The 20929-nt window shown below is 45.7% G+C and overlaps 1 protein-coding gene across 1 annotated transcript in view; it reads left to right on the forward strand.

Moving 5' to 3' along the window:
• The window catches only part of fgf11a (fibroblast growth factor 11a), a 76844-nt gene extending 57990 nt beyond the window's left edge, over window positions 1-18854 (forward strand). The window contains exons 4-5 of the mRNA XM_053416305.1: window positions 16576-16774; window positions 18712-18854. Coding sequence (XP_053272280.1) covers window positions 16576-16774; window positions 18712-18854 — 342 coding nt within the window. The remainder of the gene's footprint in view (window positions 1-16575; window positions 16775-18711) is intronic.
• Window positions 18855-20929: the final 2075 nt, after the last annotated feature.

Below are 20929 nucleotides of genomic sequence, written 5' to 3' on the forward strand. Positions count from 1 at the left end.
GCCAACGCAATAGCCTTGCTGCATTTTGACAAGAGTTACAGCCGTCCCAACGAGCTGAGAGGGCAGAGCCCCGTTCTGCATTCTGATCAGTACAAACAATCCATAAACACACAGCGTCACAGCGCTGCTTATACAGGTGTATGCATAGAGATATTTTAAAAGATATAAATGGGTATAAGAAGTTCAAGTACACAAGCTTCTTACTCAAACTTAATTGCTATGAGTAGAGTTGTTCTTTATGAATTTCATGCGGTGGCATTCTGCTGCCATGTCTTCGCAAAACTACTTAATTGGGATAGATGGTCTTTTGTGGTATAGACCACAAAACATTCATCATCACGCTGTGTTGCATAACAGCAAGCAGGTCCTCTCTCCGTTGAGACAGGTAGAGAGAGGAAGTGTGTGAGAGGGAGAGTCTGTGGGGTGGGTTTCTCCAAGACATGTAGTTCAATGGTGTCTCTGTGGAGAGTAGGTCATATGATGCAGCATGGAGGATGTATACTCCTGTTAATTTATGAGAACAGAAACATCAAAGTCATTTTCCTCAGTGTTAAATAATGAAAGGCAAACTGGATAAGTACCACAGAATGTTTTTTTTTATCAAGTTTTAGCAAAATCTGTTTTATATCTTTGAATTTGTACTTTTACAATGTAAATACCTTGCAGTCTAGTTGTCTTCTGGCAGCCATGAATTCATCTACTAAGCATTACTATTTGAAATACTGTGTACTATGCACTTTTCACCTGATCTTCATATTTAAACTATAGGTACTTTTGTTTGACAGCTGGGGACTTAAATCTGAAAAAGATGATGTTGCGGTTCGAATAAAATTAAAATAGCATCAGATTAATATGGTCATATAAACAAGCTGTTGGGCTCACAGATCATGCGCCACACCCTCCAGATGGCTATTTAATTCCTATGAAAAGCCTCTTGCTATTGATTGAGCTTCTGTCATCATACATCACTAAGATCAAGTTGTTTGAGCACAGGGAGAGAAGTGATTTGACTTTTATTCACCAACACACCCTCTGGTTTATTTTCCACCTCTGCTGGCCCTTACTTGTCACTGCTGAACTTATATGAAGTTGCATGAGAGACCACACAATACATACCACGTTTTTGCCTGGCGTTGCACATTCACATATAAAGCAGTGCCCAGTACTGATAAGGGCGAGAGACAGAAAGAAAGGGTACCTGGGAAAGCTTGTGAACTGCTGCCTGCAGCTGGATCAGCACCTTGGAGATCTCCGCATCACAGAGTCGTGGATAGTATGTAATAAGGACATTTTAATATTTTTAGTTCAGCCAGAGCACTTGAAGCCTTGATTTCATTGGCTCAGTAGTATCAGCTGTCTGAAAAATACTTCACAGCTATTGTCTCATTTCCATTAGCAAGCAAGACTGGTAACAATATAAGGACGAATAGCCTCCAAGTATATTCATGCAGGTGCTGGTTAATATCAGAATATTGGTGTTCAGGTAAACATAGTCACTTTGGCTTTGCTGATACACTAGCCAGTTCATCTTGCTCAGAAAACTGCAACATAAATGGAGAGATTAAGGCTCGAACTAGGGTCAAAAGGTCAAAGAGCTCAAAGCAAAACACCACAACAACAAGGCCAGCAGGGAGTGCCAAACGTGACAACTTAAATAAACGATCTAAATCTAATCAGGAGTTCGTAACAGTGCACTTTCCTCCCACAGCTCCTTCGCTGCCCAAACTCCTCCATATGTGATAGTTCATGATTTTCTTTTAAGTCACATTCATGTTCATATATGTGTTTATTAAGAAGGGATGAGATCTCATATAGGATCCTTGTCCGTGTTCAGATTCATTGAGATCTCCATAAAATAGCAGCTTTTTCCACGAAAAACTCCACCGGGTATCTTCCAGTTCAGTTACATTTACATTCTGCATTTTTCGAATACAACGCAAATAAAAAGGTCAAATTGAAAGCCAACTTAAAAAAAAATTGTGAAAAGTTTATTATGTAGACATAAATCATTAGTCTATATTTTTGTTCACGTGTACTCTACTCTCAATTCAGACTGTTTTCTCATGGAATATAGCGGTGTGTTAAACAAGTCTATAACAGCCACATATAAAAATATATAAGTGTAAAGCTTGTAAGAATAGTATGTGAAAAAGCTATTTTACTACTTACACACACACAAACACTTACACACGGACACACACTCCCCCACACACGCTCACCGCTACAGCTCCTGTCCTCTGACCTTCCTCATCCACCCAGAATCAGAAACTGCTCGTCTCTTTTTCTTTGAGTCAGCACTCTTGTTTCCTTACCTCTGCTTGCCTTTCTTTCTCTCTCACTCTCTGGTCTTTCTCTCCCTCTTTCACACTCTGATTTCCCCCCCCCCACCACGTCTCCTCTGAAGGAAAGTGATAGGAAGGATGGAGGATACTGAAAGGGAAACAGAGGGAGATGAATAGAGAGGGGGGGATGAAGAAAGATGGGTAAAGACGGAGAGATGAAAAAGGTAGTGTAGAGGTGAGGCGGGCCATCTCTGGTTCCCTTTGGAAAAAGCCCAAACGTGCATTGAGGATCTGGCAGAGGCAAGGTGAGAAGCAGAGAACAACCCTCCCTCCCTCTCTGCTTCTTCCCCCTTGTGCTGCCGCCTGCACCCTCTCCAGCTGTTCTCATTACACTGTGTGTGTGTGTGTGTGTGTGCTTCTTCTCCACTCATTTGTCTGCGTGTGTTTGTGTCAAGGGGTTGTTTCATGCGTAAATCTTGTTTATTCATCCTTTTGTGCAGCCAGACATCATGAATGTGTGTTTACCACTCTGTGTTTGTGGATGATGCTTCCCTCGCCTGCCTGTGTGTCAGTTGCCTTTAGGTTTACATGAACGTGTATATGCGTGTGTGTGCTGTGTATTGTGTGTGTGTGCGTGTGTGTGTGCTGTGAGTCCATCAGCCTTGGTCGAGCTCCAGCACTCCTCAGGGCGCCTGTAAATGCCAGAATGTTGGCACAGACGAGGACTCCCTCTCCGCCTCAACTAAAAACTTCTTTCTCCTCTCGGTCGGTCAGCAACTCAGACACTCAGGAGAGTTCACAAGAGCAGTTAGAGTCCAAAAAGTGAAAAGAGGACAGAGGAAGACAGAAAAAAGACCTTTAGGGCCTATGGATGTTAGCTGTTCTTTGATCGTGTCACATGAGGAGTTTGCTCAACTTAGGATATTTAAAATAAAGTTAACTCTGAGCCTATGGGTATAATATATCAATATATTAAGCCTGGTATATTTAACCTTAACATATGATCCAATGAGATGCACGTGAAAAGGGGGTGTTCACAGAGATGCATTCTTACCCCACTGCTCTACAGAGCATTTAAGGGTCTTTAAACTCTTTTTTTGTTTGTGTTAAGACCAGAAACTTAACTGTTTTGGTTGAGTCTTCCTACTGCCAGCACCAGGATGCCACAGTTTCTAGCAAAATCCTACTAACTGCTACCTTCCCATCACCTAACAAATATATATTTATTTCATAACTAGCTTGTCAACACAGTGGAGCAGTTAGCAAAATACCAAAGCATTCCCTCAGGAGTGGTGGAGACCAAAAACAGAGCTAAAAAGGCCCCATGAAGTGACTCCTCATGGATACTAACGTTGCTCTGTAACTTTATATAAACCATTGTTTGTTAAGAAAACGTCTCACTGGGCTATTAGCACAACTTTAGGGGTTCAAATTTTGAAAACCGCAACTGGCTGAACAGAAATGTTAAGAGCTCTTGTACAGTCAAGCCCAAATTATTACTTCAAAGAGAAATCCTCTTAGTATGGTGCGTTTCAAAGTACAGCAGACATCTGTGTCTCAATTCTCTCTGATTCTGAGAAGTTATTGTGAAAATACTCGGCTCGTACTTAACGTCTTAAAGGCGCAGTGCTTTTTATCAATGGGCCACAAAGTTCAATGTATTGCTGCTATCCAATGCTTGTAGAGTTTTGTTTAAATCATTGACTTTGGCAAATGTTGGATAATAAGCAAACTCAAATAGAAGGTCAATCACTTAAATGATAAGGCTTAATAGCACTTCCCATCAGTTGTGGCAAAAGTCAACTAGAAAAAACATTGCTTTTTAAACCCCAGACCACACAGACTATTTTCTGTGGGAGTTGACAAAGTTACTTGAATGTCAGACGTTGTGTTTATTTGTAGAAGTTGATGTTTCCAATGCGGGAGCAGGCCGTCCCTTCCACCAGAGAATACAAAGCACGTTCTGAAGAGTTTTCCTCCCCCCCGAAATGCAGAGTGATCGTTTAGACCGAATTTTCAAAAGAACCTTGCTGATGATAACACTGCAGAGAATGCCAGTGGGGCTACATGTTGTCCATGCATATATTAGTCAATGATAATTACTCCTATCTTTAGACAATTATTTTCCGAGCTCCTGCGATGCTTCCTCAGCTGTTTGTCCTCAATTATAGTTGTTTTCCTGCTCATTTGCTCAGATAATAATCAGCTCTTCTGGTAAACAAGCTCTTGCGAGGCTAACCTTGCCTCACCTAGTGTGCTTTTAGTCCTGATTCTTATCCTTCCGACAGGAGGTGCAGGTAAATATTACATCATTCATTATACAAGAACATAAACTTTATTTCACAAAGCAACATTCACAGCTGTAGCACAACAACGGCTAGATGCTAACCACAGATTCAGCAGATCTGATGGATCGGGAAAGGCTGTCCCGGTGTTTGAGAGCTACAGCCGCAAACGCCTGGTCGCCGCTGGATTTAAAATATGGACGTGGAACAGATAAAAGGCTTTGATCGGATTGTTGAAGGTGGGATGTAAAGGAGTGGTTTGAGCGTGGTGGAAAAAACTCTCAGGGAGACTCAGCGATGAAGGTGAATAAAGGGAATTATTTATTATCCCCTAATAAGGCCGACAAGGCAGAATTAACTAGAAAATTATATAATTAAAAAAAAAAGAGCAAGAAAAAACAAACACTTGCAAATAAAAAAAAATAAAGCGGCACGTGGGCCCAATACAACACAAACACTAATATACTTCTCAGCATAACACTTTCAAGGGGAGCTCTCAAACTTACGTCCTTCTCTTAGCTTCCCCCCTTTGCAGACTGAACCGCCTGGCTTAAATGTCACCTAGCTCCACCCCACAATTGGAAGAGTCCAACATATCATCATACACAGGGGTGTCACAGGTAAGGCCATGCCAGAAGCTTTAATCAGCTTAACCCAAAAATCCTTATGTGTGCAAAACAAATTCACAACATATCTGTCATCCCATTGCTCCCTGCAGGCATAGCCAAATAATAATATCCAGCATTAACAAAATAAAATAGTCCGCGGGTTCACTTCCGGCTAACCCGGAAGTCGAACGCCTATTTACTTCCGCGTCGCGGGCTGCTCGCTTTCAACACAAACGAACAGAGACGCGACGCGGACCACGGTAAAACAACGCTGTGTAATATGCAATTAATGTGACCTTTTAAACTAAATAAACGGAACATTTATAACATAAGACATTGTGTGGAGTGGTGATTTTAACGGAAAACTGACGGGTACAAAGGTGTATAAACTGTAGCGGTGTACTTGGGGCAGTGTATAACTGCCGTGACGGTCGCCGAGCGCACCGTCACACAACCCCCCCCTTAAGAGAGAGCGTCCATGTCATGACGCGAAAGGAAGTCCGCAATAATATTGTCCTTGCCAGCCTTGTACTTCACAGTAAACTTGTAGGGCTGCAACGACAGGTGCCAACGGGTAATCCTTGAATTAAAATCCCTCATGCGATGAAGCCACTGCAGGGCCCTATGGTCTGTCTCAAGGACAAAGTCTTTGCCCACCAAATAGTATTTAAGAGTGTCAATGGCCCACTTAATAGCCAGAGCCTCTTTCTCAACAGTGGAGTAGCGAGTCTCACGAGGGAACAGTTTACGGCTCACGTACTGCACTGGTCTTCTGTCCTCCCCCTCACCCTGCAACAACACTGCCCCCAGGCCAAGGCCTGAGGCGTCTGTCTGTACTGTAAAGGGCAAGGAAAAGTCTGGGCTCTGGAGCACAGGATCCAGACACATGCTTTCCTTCAAGTCTTGGAAAGCTGCTTCACACTCAGCTGTCCAAACCACCTTGTTGGGACTGGTCTTGCGAGTTAGGTCCGTCAAGGGTGCAGCCCGGCTGGAGAAGTCAGGGATGAACCGTCGATACCAACCGACTAACCCCAGGAAAGACCTCACCCCCTTTTTGGTAGAGGGCGGCTGAGAATCGCGGATGGCGTCCACCTTGCCGATTTGCGGTCGGATATTGCCGCCACCCAGGCTGTAGCCCAGGTAACAGACCTCAGACCTGGCGAGCTGGCACTTGCTGGCGTTCACCACCAGCCCTGCTCGATGGATCCGCCGGAAGACATCGCGAAGGTGATGAAGATGCTCCGCCCAGGAGGAACTATGTATAATGACGTCATCAATATAGGCCGCGGCGTAGTCCTCAGCACCCCTCAGCACCTCATCCATGAGACGCTGGAAGCTTGCTGCGGCGCCATGAAGACCAAAGGGCATGACCCGGAACTGGTACAGACCTGATGGAGCTCGGAAGGCGGTCAGCTCCTGTGCTCGGGGGGAGAGTGGCACCTGCCAGTACCCCTTACACAGGTCCAAAGTGCTGAGGAACTTTGCCCTCCCCAACCGCTCCACCATCTCGTCCACACGGGGCATGGGATAGGGGTCAAATGTCGATATGCTGTTCAGCTTTGAAAAGTCAATACAGAAGCGGAGCCCGCCATCCTTTTTTGGAACCAGGACCACTGGACTGCACCACTCACTGCGCGAAGGCTCAATCACCCCCATCTCCAGCATGGCCTGTACCTCCTGCTTCAGCGTAGATATCAGACGCGCTGGAACCCTGGTAGCAGTCTGCCGGATGGGACCTGGAGACGTGAGCTGGATGTCATGGGTGATCACCTCGGTCCGCCCTGGCTGGTCTCGGAACAGGCCTCTGGGGATGATGCTCAGCAGGTCCTCCTGCTGTTCAGGTGCCAGGTGGGTGACGGACGGGTAGGGAGACTCACCACCAGCTGTAGGAAAATACAGCTCCTCTGGTTCTTCCTCCTGCACCACGGTCCGCGCCCACAGCTGGTTTTGGACGGCCGCCGAGCGGTCTGTCCATCTCTTCAGTAGGTTGACATGGTAGAGGTGCTTTGAGCGACGTCTGTCCGGCATGGCAATTTCGTAGGTTACTTCGCTGGCCTTGCGAAGCACTTCATATGGACCTTGCCATTTAGCCAACAGACTGCTCTCGGATGAAGGTAGCAGCAGCAGTACTTTCTCTCCAGGATTAAAAGAGCGGCTGCGTGCAGTCTGGTCATACCATGTCTTTTGTCGTGTCTGCGCCTTGGCTAGGTGGTCATGTGCCATGGAGCTCAGCTGTTCCAGCTTCTCCCGCATCTTTAGGACATAGCTCACGATGTTTACCGGCTGGTGAGGAGCATCCCCCTCCCAGCTCTCACGGAGAATGTCAAGTGGGCCTCTCACCTCCCGGCCATACAAGAGCTCGAAGGGGGAGAACCCGGTGGATGCCTGCGGTACCTCTCTGTAGGAGAAGAGCAGATAGGGGAGCCACTGATCCCAGTCAGCCCCCGAGTCAGACACGAATTTCCTTAGCATAGACTTCAGGGTTTGATTGAATCTCTCAACCAAGCCGTCAGTCTGCGGATGATAGGGTGTGGTTCTGATACCCCGGATCCCTAACATAGAGTACACCTGCTTCAGAGACCTACTAGTGAAGTTGGTGCCCTGGTCTGTCAAGACCTCTTTGGGGATCCCCACACGGGAGAACAGTTGAATTAGGCAGTTGGCTACCTGCCTAGCCTTTGTATTCCTAAGGGGAAAAGCTTCAGGGTAACGTGTTGCATAATCACAGATCACTAGAATATACCGGTGGCCCGCCCTACTCCTTTCTAGGGGACCAACTACATCCATGGCTATGCGACTGAAGGGCACGTCTATAATGGGGAGACTGATGAGAGGCGCTTTCAAGCCTCTGTGTGAGCGAGCAGCTAATTGGCACTCCGGACATGACCTGCAGTATTCTGCTATGTCCCTCTGAAAACCAGGCCAGTAAAACCTGTTGACAATTCTTTTCTCAGACTTTTCTTTGCCTAAGTGTCCTGCCCACGGAATGCTATGCCCAAGATGTAATACTCGGCCTCTCAGAGCCTCTGGAACCACCAACTGTTCCTTATCTGCACTCTCCCTGTACAGTTTCCCATTATGCATTATGAAACAAACCCCTCCCTCATTTATGGCTTCCCTAGCCTCATCTGGGGTTTTCACCGAGGCGAAGCTAGAGCTAAGGGTAGGGTCTTCCTGCTGTAATTTACCAAAATCTGGCACAAGGACTTCACTGCCCTCCAGTGGTGGTAGAGAAAGACTCTCTGGCAACGGTGTACCTGCCACTTTAGCTCTACGCTTCTCTGCCTTGGATTTTCTACATTTGCCACCTTGGCAATTATATGGTAACTCCGCTAAATAATCCGGTTCTGATTTCTTCCTGGCCTGTGCCCTCGTTAACACATAACCAGAAGCTGTGTTAACATTTTGCAACAACTCTGTTAAGATTGGCACATCCTGGCCTAGAATCACAGGATAGGGACACTTATCCAAGAGACCTACAGTAAGCAAAAACTTTTGACCGCTGATTACAATGGGGACCTCGCTAGTCTGATGCACAGACTCATCTCCATGGATGCATCGAACCCTCACGCTACCAACTGGCTGATAATTAGACTTTAAACAAGATCTAAGAACAAAAGATTGACTACTACCAGAGTCAACCAAAGCCTGCAGCGTTTTGCCTCCTATCCTGACGGGGACAGTTACATCAGCCGGAGTGAATGCTATATGTTTACTAGGGCCCGAGGGATAACACAGTCTTGAATCAGTGGCTTGCATCACAGGGCAATGGGGTCTAATGTGGCCCTGCTGACCACAGTGGTGACATATCAGGACCCTAGATGAACTAACTGGAGCGGGCTTAACACTGGGGCTGGGCCTATAGGGGCTGTTAGAGGGGCTGAACACACGACCACTACCACCCACAGACTTACCGACCGGTGTCTTCAGCGGCTCATGCTGGGCTGTCTGCTGAGGTCTTCTCCAGGAGTCGTGTGGGCTCAGCTGGTAGCACCGTCCGGACTGTCTGGCGGCCACGAAGGTCTCCACCAGTTCCGCCGCTTCAGCCGAGGAGTGTGGGGTGCGTTCCCTCACCCACACCTGTAGCTCCTGGTTAAGCATCCCCAGGAACTGCTCCAGGATGATCTGGTCACAGATCTGTTCCTTTGACTTAGTCTCTGGGTCAAGCCATTTACCCAGGAGGTCTTTGAGGCGATCATGGAGCTCCTTCGCCGTCTCTCCCTCCAGGATAGTCTTGGAGCGGAAACGCTGGCGATAGGTCTCTGCGTTGATCTCAAATTTCCTGAGAACGGCTTGCTTCACCTTGACATAGTCACGACTGTCCTCAATGTTCATTGCTACGAAAGCAGCTCTGGCTTTCCCTTTTAATAAGGGCACTAAACACAATGCCCATGTATCTAAGGGCCACTGACTGGCTGCCGCGAGCCTTTCAAATGTCTTTAAATAATGCTCAATGTCTTCGTCCTCTTCATATGGGGACATTTTGGGGTTTGTCCACCCCGGATTGAAGTGTGGAGGTGTGGCTAGGCCGATACCAGTGGAGTCCAGGGAGCTCTGTAGTCCGGACGCTGGACGTGGCTGTTGAGCGGGTACCTCCTGAGGGGAACCTTGGGGATTTATCCCTTGGGTCGAAGATGGGCGGGAGATGGGCGGGTTGTTTTGCTGCAGCTCTATGAGGGACTGTCGCGCCGTCTCCCCTCTCACCAACCTCTGTAGCTGGTGAAATTGATGCTCCATAGCTTTCCACCGCTGATCATGGCGCTGTGCCTCCACGTCCAACTGGTCCTGCTGCCTCTGCTGACAGTCCACCACCGACTTCAAAATATGCTCCAGCCGATCGGTCCGGTCTACGACCACTGGGATGTGCGTCCTGGACGCCGCTGCAGATTTCGGTCTTGCTCCCGGGTCTCCTGCAGAGTCAGCCCCAGGGAGTGCCGTAACTCCACTTCTGGTCTCCATCTATACTCACTGAGAGCCGCTCGCGGTCACTGGATCCCACCACTGCCACCAAATGTTGAAGGTGGGATGTAAAGGAGTGGTTTGAGCGTGGTGGAAAAAACTCTCAGGGAGACTCAGCGATGAAGGTGAATAAAGGGAATTATTTATTATCCCCTAATAAGGCCGACAAGGCAGAATTAACTAGAAAATTATATAATTAAAAAAAAAAGAGCAAGAAAAAACAAACACTTGCAAATAAAAAAAAATAAAGCGGCACGTGGGCCCAATACAACACAAACACTAATATACTTCTCAGCATAACACTTTCAAGGGGAGCTCTCAAACTTACGTCCTTCTCTTAGCTTCCCCCCTTTGCAGACTGAACCGCCTGGCTTAAATGTCACCTAGCTCCACCCCACAATTGGAAGAGTCCAACATATCATCATACACAGGGGTGTCACAGGTAAGGCCATGCCAGAAGCTTTAATCAGCTTAACCCAAAAATCCTTATGTGTGCAAAACAAATTCACAACATATCTGTCATCCCATTGCTCCCTGCAGGCATAGCCAAATAATAATATCCAGCATTAACAAAATAAAATAGTCCGCGGGTTCACTTCCGGCTAACCCGGAAGTCGAACGCCTATTTACTTCCGCGTCGCGGGCTGCTCGCTTTCAACACAAACGAACAGAGACGCGACGCGGACCACGGTAAAACAACGCTGTGTAATATGCAATTAATGTGACCTTTTAAACTAAATAAACGGAACATTTATAACATAAGACATTGTGTGGAGTGGTGATTTTAACGGAAAACTGACGGGTACAAAGGTGTATAAACTGTAGCGGTGTACTTGGGGCAGTGTATAACTGCCGTGACGGTCGCCGAGCGCACCGTCACACGGATGATCAGAGCGGGCAACCCTCAGAGTACGGCTCAACAGCTCTGTTATAGAAGCAAGGGCCAGGCCGTCCAAGGCCTTGTATGTGGTTAATAACCTTTTAAACTAAATTCTGGATGTATCCGGATGCCAGTGAAGGGATGCAAGAATGGGTGTGATGTGTGAGCCACAGCTAGTTTTGGTTAACAGCCTCGCAGCAGCAGTCTGCACCGACAGAAGTTTGGCTTTTGATGGCTGAGTGTGCAAGCGACGGGGGACTTGCAGAAGGGTATGAGAAAATATTAATGTTTGTCCTTTTTGGAAGAAAGAAAACATTTCTCCATTCACGATCACTTCAATATATTTTTATAACACTGGCGATCACATTAAACTTTTTCCCCCTGCGGGATACTTTTATGATAGTTTCCAGAAGAGCTGTTTTATTGAACTGTGAAGTGAAGCGACAGGCAGGACAGAGAGAGGGAGGCTGAAGCCGTGAGGCAGCGGACTGAGTTTGGACATTTTCACATCCTTTTCAAGACATGTGACAGATGAAATGCATCGTGATTTGCTTTGATAGTTGCGGGAATAGATAAATGCATCATGGGAATTGTAGTTTGTTAGCACTCTTATACTGCTGACCAAGGCTAGGTCCGTAAGAGACATGTTCGAGAAGAAGGTGGGAGAAGAGGAGGAATCTCTGTTGTTTTTTAAAATGTTCACGAAGTTTTATAAAACGGCAATGATTTACAATGAATGCTAAATGTTCAAGCTACCACATGTTTCTTATTTCATGTCTCTATCTGCTTTAAAGGCCAAGTCATCAAATGCTGGCAATTTATTCAGCTCTTTGGAAAACACAGGTTTAAAGCGTTGTTTTCTAACCAAACTTCAATTATCATGCTTTATTCCGGCTTATTTGGTCTTAAAGGCGTAAATTCCTCCTTTAAACCTGCTTGAATCAATAGTTTTTATATCAAGCGTGTCGACAAAGGTCATCTGAATTAAACTTGAATCATGAATCGTTTCATAAGTTGTGACTGAAGTTAAAAATCTGCCCCCAGATTCTGATACACTCCAAAAATGTTATGGGTTGTTCCCTTACCCATAATGCATCCTTTCCATAGTTTTTTCATGAAACTGTTAAGTGACAAACAAATGCAACAAATCTCCCCGGTAAAGGTTAACTAAACATCTTCATTGTTTCTATAATTTTTCTACAAGCTTTGTTCATGCTTTATTTTACTGTTTTGTGTTTCTTTTATTTGTAAGATGATACGCACCTTTATTGATCCCCCATTGAGAATATTCAAAGTTGACAAAGCAGCACAAGGAGAAAATAAAAATAAAATAAGAACAATAGAAACCAAATCTAGAATAAATTAGATAAAACTAGAAAAGGCTAGTCTTTAGAGATAAAGGATTCATAATTGTACAGTTGACCCATCATCCAATGTTTTGTAATTTTAGTTTTTATGTATCTTCCCTATTTTAACTGAACAACACTTTGGTCTGTTAAAGTGACTTGATTTACGAAAGCACATTTTGCTTGAATGCAGCCACCCGACCTTCTGTATTGAGCAGTTGTAGTTGCTGACACATGGAGCAGCTAAAAAAAAATCATTCACTGAAAACTGTAAAAACACAGCACATCTAATGTACAGTACACACACACACAGGTTGCCTATCAACACTTCGATATACATTTGTCCCCAGGGACGTGGTCGATAAGTGCCTGGGACTGGAGGCCCCTGAGTTAACCTGTGGTTGTCCGATCACAGCTTGTAAGTCGTTTTAAGTTCTTCACACTCGGTTGAGTTGGCACGTTTCTCGTCCAATCAAAGCCTAATCCAGGTTCTTTTTCTGCCCTAATGCCTATTGACTTTTACCAGAGGTCTTACATGGAATCAATTCCCCAGTTGAGCACATGGGAGGCTCACTGGTTAATGACAGCCATGTGGCCGTGAGCGGGGCTGAATAATGTCTGCGGGTGTCGACGGATGGAAATGAGACGATGGCTCGAGTGTGTGTGTCATAGCTGGGGAATAATCCCCCTGTATTATCTACACGTCTCCTCCTTCAACTCTTGTGTGCTTATCTTCTTCTCCTCTTTTACTCCACCTCTTTCCCTCTCCCTCAATTCATCTCGTCCCCTCTTTCCCCCACCCAACGCTCCCTCTCTTCCCTTCCACACCTCTTTCTCCCCTCTGTGTGTGAGTGATGAGGGAGGCGACCGCTCCATCCGTCACTGTTGATGTTGTGAGCGTGTGTGTGTGTGTGTGTATGTGTGTGTATGAGTGTGTGTGTATATGCATGTCATCTGGCGCCCCGTGGCCTCCCACTGATGTAAGAGGGATCCGTCATGTCTCGCTGTCACAACAGCAGACACGCATGAGTGGATATACACACCCTCACCCCCCACACACACACACACAGGCAGAGAGAGAATACTGTTGTCTCCTCTAAAACTGTGAAACAGAAAGTTGTTGTTTTAGTGTCAAAAAGTGTTTGAATGGATTCTTGGGTGTTTTCAATACCTTTAGGCATGTTGTTTTTTCTGTCTCTATGTCCATATTCTTGCCTCATTGTTTATTTTCAGAGCAGAAGTTGAAGTGGCTGATCGGCCAGAAAGCTTTTACAAATATATGATATTATCGTAAATCACATAATGCAACATTAGAGGACATTTCGGCAAATTTCAATTTCAAACATCTAAAGGAGCATTGAGCCTGGTGCAAAAGAATCCGCACCAAAATACATAATTGTCCGTGTTGATGGCTGTTGTACGATTGGAGTGGCTTTCAGCTTGCAAAACAAGGTCCTTCGGGCACAGCTGAGTATTATGGAGTGGCGAGTGGACACAAGTTAATTTTGGAGCCGCGTCGGCAGCAGTGACAGGAGCCTCGCACTGCCTGTGTGTTTGGAGCAGCCCCTGCTGAACACATGGGGAACTGCATCCCTGACGATGACGACCCCTCTCGTCTTGGAGATGAGACTGATTGGACTCCGGTGACAGACAGATCGGCTGTCTTCATTAGCTGGAGGCTCTACCTGAGTAGCTTGTCGGATGTTTTGGGTGCAGAGGTGCAACAGAGTCAGGCCTCTGCAGTTTATGATAAAGAGGAACCCATCAGTCAGAAATCCGCCTGAAGTGCAGTCAGACTAAACGCTCCGCAGACAGATGTGCATCCGTCCCCCTGCGTGTCTGCGGTGTGAATAATGTGCCTCTGCAAATGGCTGTTTAACAGTGTGTCGTCCTATAAAGCAGCGATGGCGATTGCATCACCGTGACTGAGTATGTACAAGTAAGCGGCTTCTGGCAAAAACAACAGACGTATTTAGTTAGAATCTATTTTTAAAAGCGATAACTCCTCACATATCAGTATAATAATATAGTCTTCTGACATTACACAAATAAATACACAGGACCACATTAACTATACCTGTAATGTGTATTCTCATGCAGTCATTATTCCAAGCTGCAAACAAGTCCCACTGTTTTCCTGCTCGGGGATTCAGTCATTGTAGCAACATTACACCGAGTCAAATTACATGAAATATTAAAGGTGTATTTTATTTACATGATGGAATCATTAATTAAAGACTCGAAGCACAGCAGTTTTGTTCACTCGTGTTTCTTCCTCGTCCAGTCACGTGTGCTGACTGTTAGGTATATTTTATCACCTCCTACAGTGCACGTCTTAAACATACATGTGAAATATGTTTTTAATTTTAGTGTATGACACGGGTATGAAATGAAACCCTGATTCCTCTGGTGGAAACGCAGGTAGATGTCAGGTTCGATCAAGCAAATGGACCCAGGATGCAGACTTAAAAACAAAGTGTTCTTTTAGTAGGTGAATTTCCAACAGGAACGAAACAACCAACAGAGGAATCTCAAAATGTCAAAACACAAAAAACAAAAGCACACGGGGGAAAACACCAGAGGCTTACGAGGAGATACAGAGGACGGGAGCTCAGAAGACAAGGGATACAACAAGCACAGGAGATCACGACAGGACATAAGACAGGCATTTAGACAACGAACCGACAAGGACAAGGGGAAGCACAAAGACTTATATCCACACACAGGGAAGGCAGGGGCAATTGGACACAGGTGGAACACATGAGGACTGGTGCAGACAATCACAGAGACAGGAAGTGAAGAAAGAAAACACACTAGGAACAGAGCCTACAAAATAAAACAGGAAACAGAACACAGGGGAAACATGTGACACTGAAAGCACCCATATACAAACATAAACACAAGGATATACAAAAAACAAAGTGGTAATAATTAAACAGAAAACACTCTTGATAAAGAGGCGGACAAATTAACACAGTCAGAATACAAAAACATTATATTAGTTTCCTACAAAGTTCTGCTGTATATGCATCTTAACGGGTGAAATATTTTTCTTAATATGATAGAATATTAATTTCATATATTTTTTATTGATGGAAAATGGATAATCATGTTTGAGCTCTAAAACTGACATAAACTTTGCTTTACAAGGCAGGCTGTAAACAAACACACACACACATGCACACATACACTCACACACACACACACACATGGACTCACACGCACTGTATCATACTGCCATGCAAACACTGGTAATGATAGCAACACCTTCCCAGAGGATCCAGACCTCTGGATTCCGCTCTGTGTCATTATAGGGCAAAGTTAATAGCTGGGTGAGGAAATGAAAGGCTGCCGAAGTGAATGGATGTGTAACTAAAGAATGGGTGATACAGTCAATGTAATTAGCTTGTTTATTTGTGGTACAATGGATATAGGCAGCCAGCGATGGCCTTGTGCCTGCGGTAGGCAGACGAGCAGCGGGAGGGAGGAGGAGGAGGAGGAGAGATGGGAGCGAAAAGAGAAAGCAAACTCCTTATTCAGGCATTTTCTGCTCACCTGTCATATCAAGGCTCCAAATCAATCCTGCAAATTGGTTTGTTCCTTGACAAGGTTACCAAGTGACGGAGGGATGGAGGGAATGAAGTGGGGAAGCAGAGGCAGAATAGGAGATAGAGAGGGAATATGTCCGAGCTGTAACGAGAGAGAGATGAGCAGGGGTGGGCGGGGGGGGGGTCCTGGTGATGACGTATCGTCTAATGCAGAGCAATGCTGGTTGGCGTGTGTGTATGTGTGTGTGTGTGTGTGTGTGTGTCTTGTGTGTATGTTTGCGGGAGCTGAAGGCCGACTGCGAGGTCGTTACACTATGGAGGGGGGTGAAGGATCCGCTTGATTGTGGTTTGTTATAGGTAAACCGAATCAGCTGAGTTATGGCATACCGACTCATGGAGCACTCTGCCCATGTGGTAAATGGGCGTGTGCACATGTTGGAATGAGTGTGTGTGTTTGTGTGTGTGTGTGTGTGTAAGTGCAGTTTCTTGACACAGCCACAGATGCTCCTGTAACCCTGTCACAATGAAATGTGGGACCCATTTCCACCCATTCCCAGCTGAGCCCGGTGGAATTGGAAAGTAAACATATAAATAATGGAACAGATCATTTAGAAAATGGCAAACACTCCTGATGCGGGTGCTGTTTCTCCGTGTGTGTGTGTTTCAGGTGCACTTCACGCCAGAGTGCAAGTTTAAGGAGTGCGTGTTCGAGAACTACTACGTGACCTACTCGTCCATCCTGTACAGGCAGACCCAGTCGGGCCGAGCGTGGTACATCGGCATCAACCGGGACGGACAGGTGATGAAGGGGAACCGCGTCAAGAAGACCAAGGGAGCTGCACACTTCCTGCCCAAACTCATCGAAGGTACAGCACAGTGAAACTTTTGTCTTTTTGACCTTTGTCTCCATCTCTGGTGCTAAGTTCTCATTGCTGTTGGCTGGAGGTATGATATATCAAGAAGGTTTTTAGGGTTATTCTTCAAATGTATCACAATTTTTGCCTTGGAATCACCTTGTGGGAATATATTTTCATTACTTCTGTTACAAATATTCACTTGGACAAAAAAAGCTCCTGATTAGAAAGTAGAGGTCAAGGTTGAGGTCACAGTCACCTAACGAAATGCTCCCATGGTGGTTGAGGTCAAACGTCAGGGTCACAGTGACCTAACAAACATGAATTTCTCCCCATGAACATGATATCTCAAGTCTACCGTTGGATATTTTTTTTCAAATTTTGACCAGTTTTAGCTTGGACTCAAATATTCACTGATTAAACGTCTGCGGTCAAAGGTCACTCATATGAACCTGGATAAATAAATTTGTGTTGACTGAAACTATACTAGTTGGTAGAGGCATATAACCTCATTGTGGGAATTCTAGTCATATTTCCTCTAGATCAAATAGTGTGTCCAGTACATTGACCTAAAGGCTCAAGGCTCCAGTAGCAGCCAGTCAGAGAGGAAACATGAACGAATGATGAATGATAGTAAATTAAGTTTCCTTGTCTTGTATAATGGTGCTGTGTCCAAATATTCGTTAAACTTTAATTATTTTTCTTTTTGAGGTGCAAACTTGAAGTTGAGTTCAATCAAGCATTTGAATACAGAAGGTCACGCTGGCCTCTCGGCATATAATTAAGCTGAACAAGGATTATTTACTCCACTGTACTCATCAGTGTAACAGGGAAAGAACACAATCTGCAGAGGGTGGTAGGTGGGTGGTTAAAGTCAACAGAGGCCCACTGGCATATGTTTGGCCTTATTTACACTTACAAACATTGCTGAGGAGGTGAGTCATGTTACAACAGGTGAGTTAGTTAATTGAAGTTTGGGTGCATGAAGGCATTTTGCAGCCTGTGCACGAACACATATACAGCAGCCTTTTCTTTCATAGCCAGTCTGTTATTAAGCAGAAACACTGAAACAAATATGATCTATAGATGAAAAGGACAACGTACACCTCAGTGTCACAGTATTTATTATAATAAATAAAACAGTGTCGTCCCGGAGCAGACAACATGTGGATGTCGACCCAAACGCATTAAAAACACAGTGTGTGACCTGCACAGCAGCTGGTGAAATAAATCATGATTAATTCACCTCAGGCAGACATGACCTTTTTTTTATAAACCCATGCTAAAAGATAATGATAATCCAAACCTTAACCACAGCCCATAATGTTGTCATCCTTCGACACTGCTGTATCCCTGTCACAGCCCCTGTGTAGATTTTTATTTCTGTTGCTTGCAGAAACGCAGGTCAGTACCATAGACTGTGTTTAAAGATTGGACGACATGTCTCCACTTAATCCCAATATCGGAGTTAAGCCGCGGTATTAAGGCCCTGCAGGGTGCTCGACTATTCGTGAGCCGGTGTCAGCTGTCAATCATGAAGTCTCACCCTGTTTTTATTGATCAATAGATAATCATTAAAAACAACCCCCCGAAAAAATTCAAACTAAAACACACATCAATTTGATAGAAACTATACCAAATTTTAATTTTCTTAACGTGTATTTTGACTTTTAAGTTCCCATTTCCTATCCACTAACATGGAGGAGGTTGAGTCTATAATATATACTGCACCTAGCCACCAGGGAGCAGTCAAGATCATTTGGCTCCACTTTTGGGGAGCTTTCATGGCATCCTTCTTTATACACAGTCTATGGTTGCACATGATCAGCCACAGCAACTTACTAATGGCACCAAAATCAATCTTGTGCCATAAACAGGTTTTAACCCTTAACTCTTTGAAACAATGAGAACGGCCTCATGTAACTCTGTTCCACCTTCTCTCTCCCCAGTGGCCATGTACAGGGAGCCCTCTCTACACGACGTCGCGGAGCAGAGTCCGCCCAGGAAAACGCCCAAGACCTCCAGTGACTCGCCCGTGCTTAAGAACGGCAAGAAAGACCCTAAATCCAAAACCAAAACGTCCTCCTCCTAGCGCTCAGACTCACGGGAGGTGGTGGTGGGGGGTGGCGGGGGGTCGGGGATGCAAGCGTACAGGGCACTGAGCACCAGCGGAAACCGGGTTGCGAGGGCCACGCCACCCTCCACCACTCCTGCTGCCTGCAACACGGAAACTCTGCATACCACAATGCACCGGAGCGACGTTGAAGAAAAAGGAGCAGGCCCGGGTAGAGTGACGCTGGCCAATGGGAAGCACCCATTTACCCTCACCGACCTCCACCCTCCACTCCCACACCAGCGCGCCACCTTCTCATGTAATAACTTCCATGATGAGCCGAGCCTGGGACACAAAAGCAATAACTCCACAAAGAGGCGGACGGTCGCCGAGCATCGTAAAGAATGTCACCGCGGCGCGTTTAACCAGCTGCGAGGAAATCCCACAACCCCCCCGAGGTGTCATCAGCGACATCCGCCCAGTCAACCAAATATCCAAGTCAAGTCGCCCTGGTTCCACCACGGCGGGTGTGGCGGTCAGATCCGTACCCTCTGCAGCACATACTTTACAAATGGGTTGTGTTTTTATTTTTCCCCGTAGGGCTCCGAGCTAATGTTAGCCTGACGCAGGGCCATGCATACCCTGGGGCTGACACACGGACCCTCACAGACTTTTGCTCTGCAGCCATCTGCTCCGTCCACGTCTTCTGTCTGAGTCAGTGACTTGGCCAGTTGGCCCGAATACTTGTCCGCCTTGTTTGTGGGGGTGCATGTGTGTGCGTGTGTTCCCTTCTTCTTCCATTCATCTTTCGCGCGTTTTGATTAGTTTGTGACATGGAGTCAATTTTCCACTCGGCATAACAATAACCCCCCCCTCTCCCACCCCGTCCTCTTTGGCTCTGTTAATGGAGTCTGGGGCTGATCAGAATCTTACGACCCTTAAACGAGGGGCCAAGAGCTCCCTCGGCACCACATATAACCACAAACACACACACACACACACACACACACACCCTCGTTATTACACTGACATTTACGCCCACACGTGGAGGTAGTCACACACATTTCCGCTCCCTGATATTCTCCAGCGCTAACCGCAAACAAAAATATCTCACAATGATATGCATTAACACACACACACATCCAGAAATGGTAACATGGAGGTGTGTGTGCAGGTTCGGGGAGATGATGGGGACATCAACAGTGAGATGTGGTGCTGATGGAGCCTGACCTGAGAAGCTTGCACTGCGATAGCTTCTCACTGTCGGTGGTCATGCACTGCACAAACACCTGATGCCCCCACAGTATCTGTTACCATCTTTCTCTCTGTGTGGTGTATCTGTTGAAAGTCATAAGCATTTATAGTCATTTTGTGTATATATTAGCCTTTTCTGCAGCCGCATGGCTAACCCCATCACTTTCCCCTGACCGGAAATATTCTGCATACTGTATTCCTCACATGTCCACTCATTTTGAAAAGGGCACACCATATGTCAGTGTCAGGAAACATGCCGTGGGGAGTACTGATCCCCCTGGGAGAACAGTTTTTGCTTAATTTCTTTCGTTGCCGATTCGAAGGCTGATGCAACACACCAGCTATGCTGAAGCTGTGTTCACTAAAACCAGATGATTTTCTACACAAACATATAAATAATATATACACAAAACATCTGTATTTTACCTAAGACATGCTTGACTCTGCAGTGTGCGGTACTCACATAACCCACAATGCTTTGCACGCAGGAAATAGAGTAGCTATCCAACTGTCAAACATTGAAACGCACCATTCTTTGGCAAAACATACTTATGGATGTTTGTAAAGCGTCCAGCCAGGCACGGAATGCACAATGGAGGAAAAGCTGATATTGTCCGTTTGAGTGCGGCCTGGGCCACAATTTGGGAACCTGGAGCACAAGAGAAAACTAAACTGGCCTAACCCCAACCCAACAGGCATACCGATTTTTGTGTTGGAAATAAAGCCTGATGCAGTTAATGTAAGCTGAACTGAGTTTGTGTTACTCTGACCTGATCCGAATAACTTCATCAGAGTCCGTCAAATGACCATGTTACATGACACATGAACATTTGAATATTAACACTCAAGTGGCAAGGTGT

This window comes from Pleuronectes platessa, chromosome 23, assembly GCF_947347685.1.
Source record: "Pleuronectes platessa chromosome 23, fPlePla1.1, whole genome shotgun sequence".
Classification (NCBI taxonomy): domain Eukaryota; kingdom Metazoa; phylum Chordata; class Actinopteri; order Pleuronectiformes; family Pleuronectidae; genus Pleuronectes; species Pleuronectes platessa.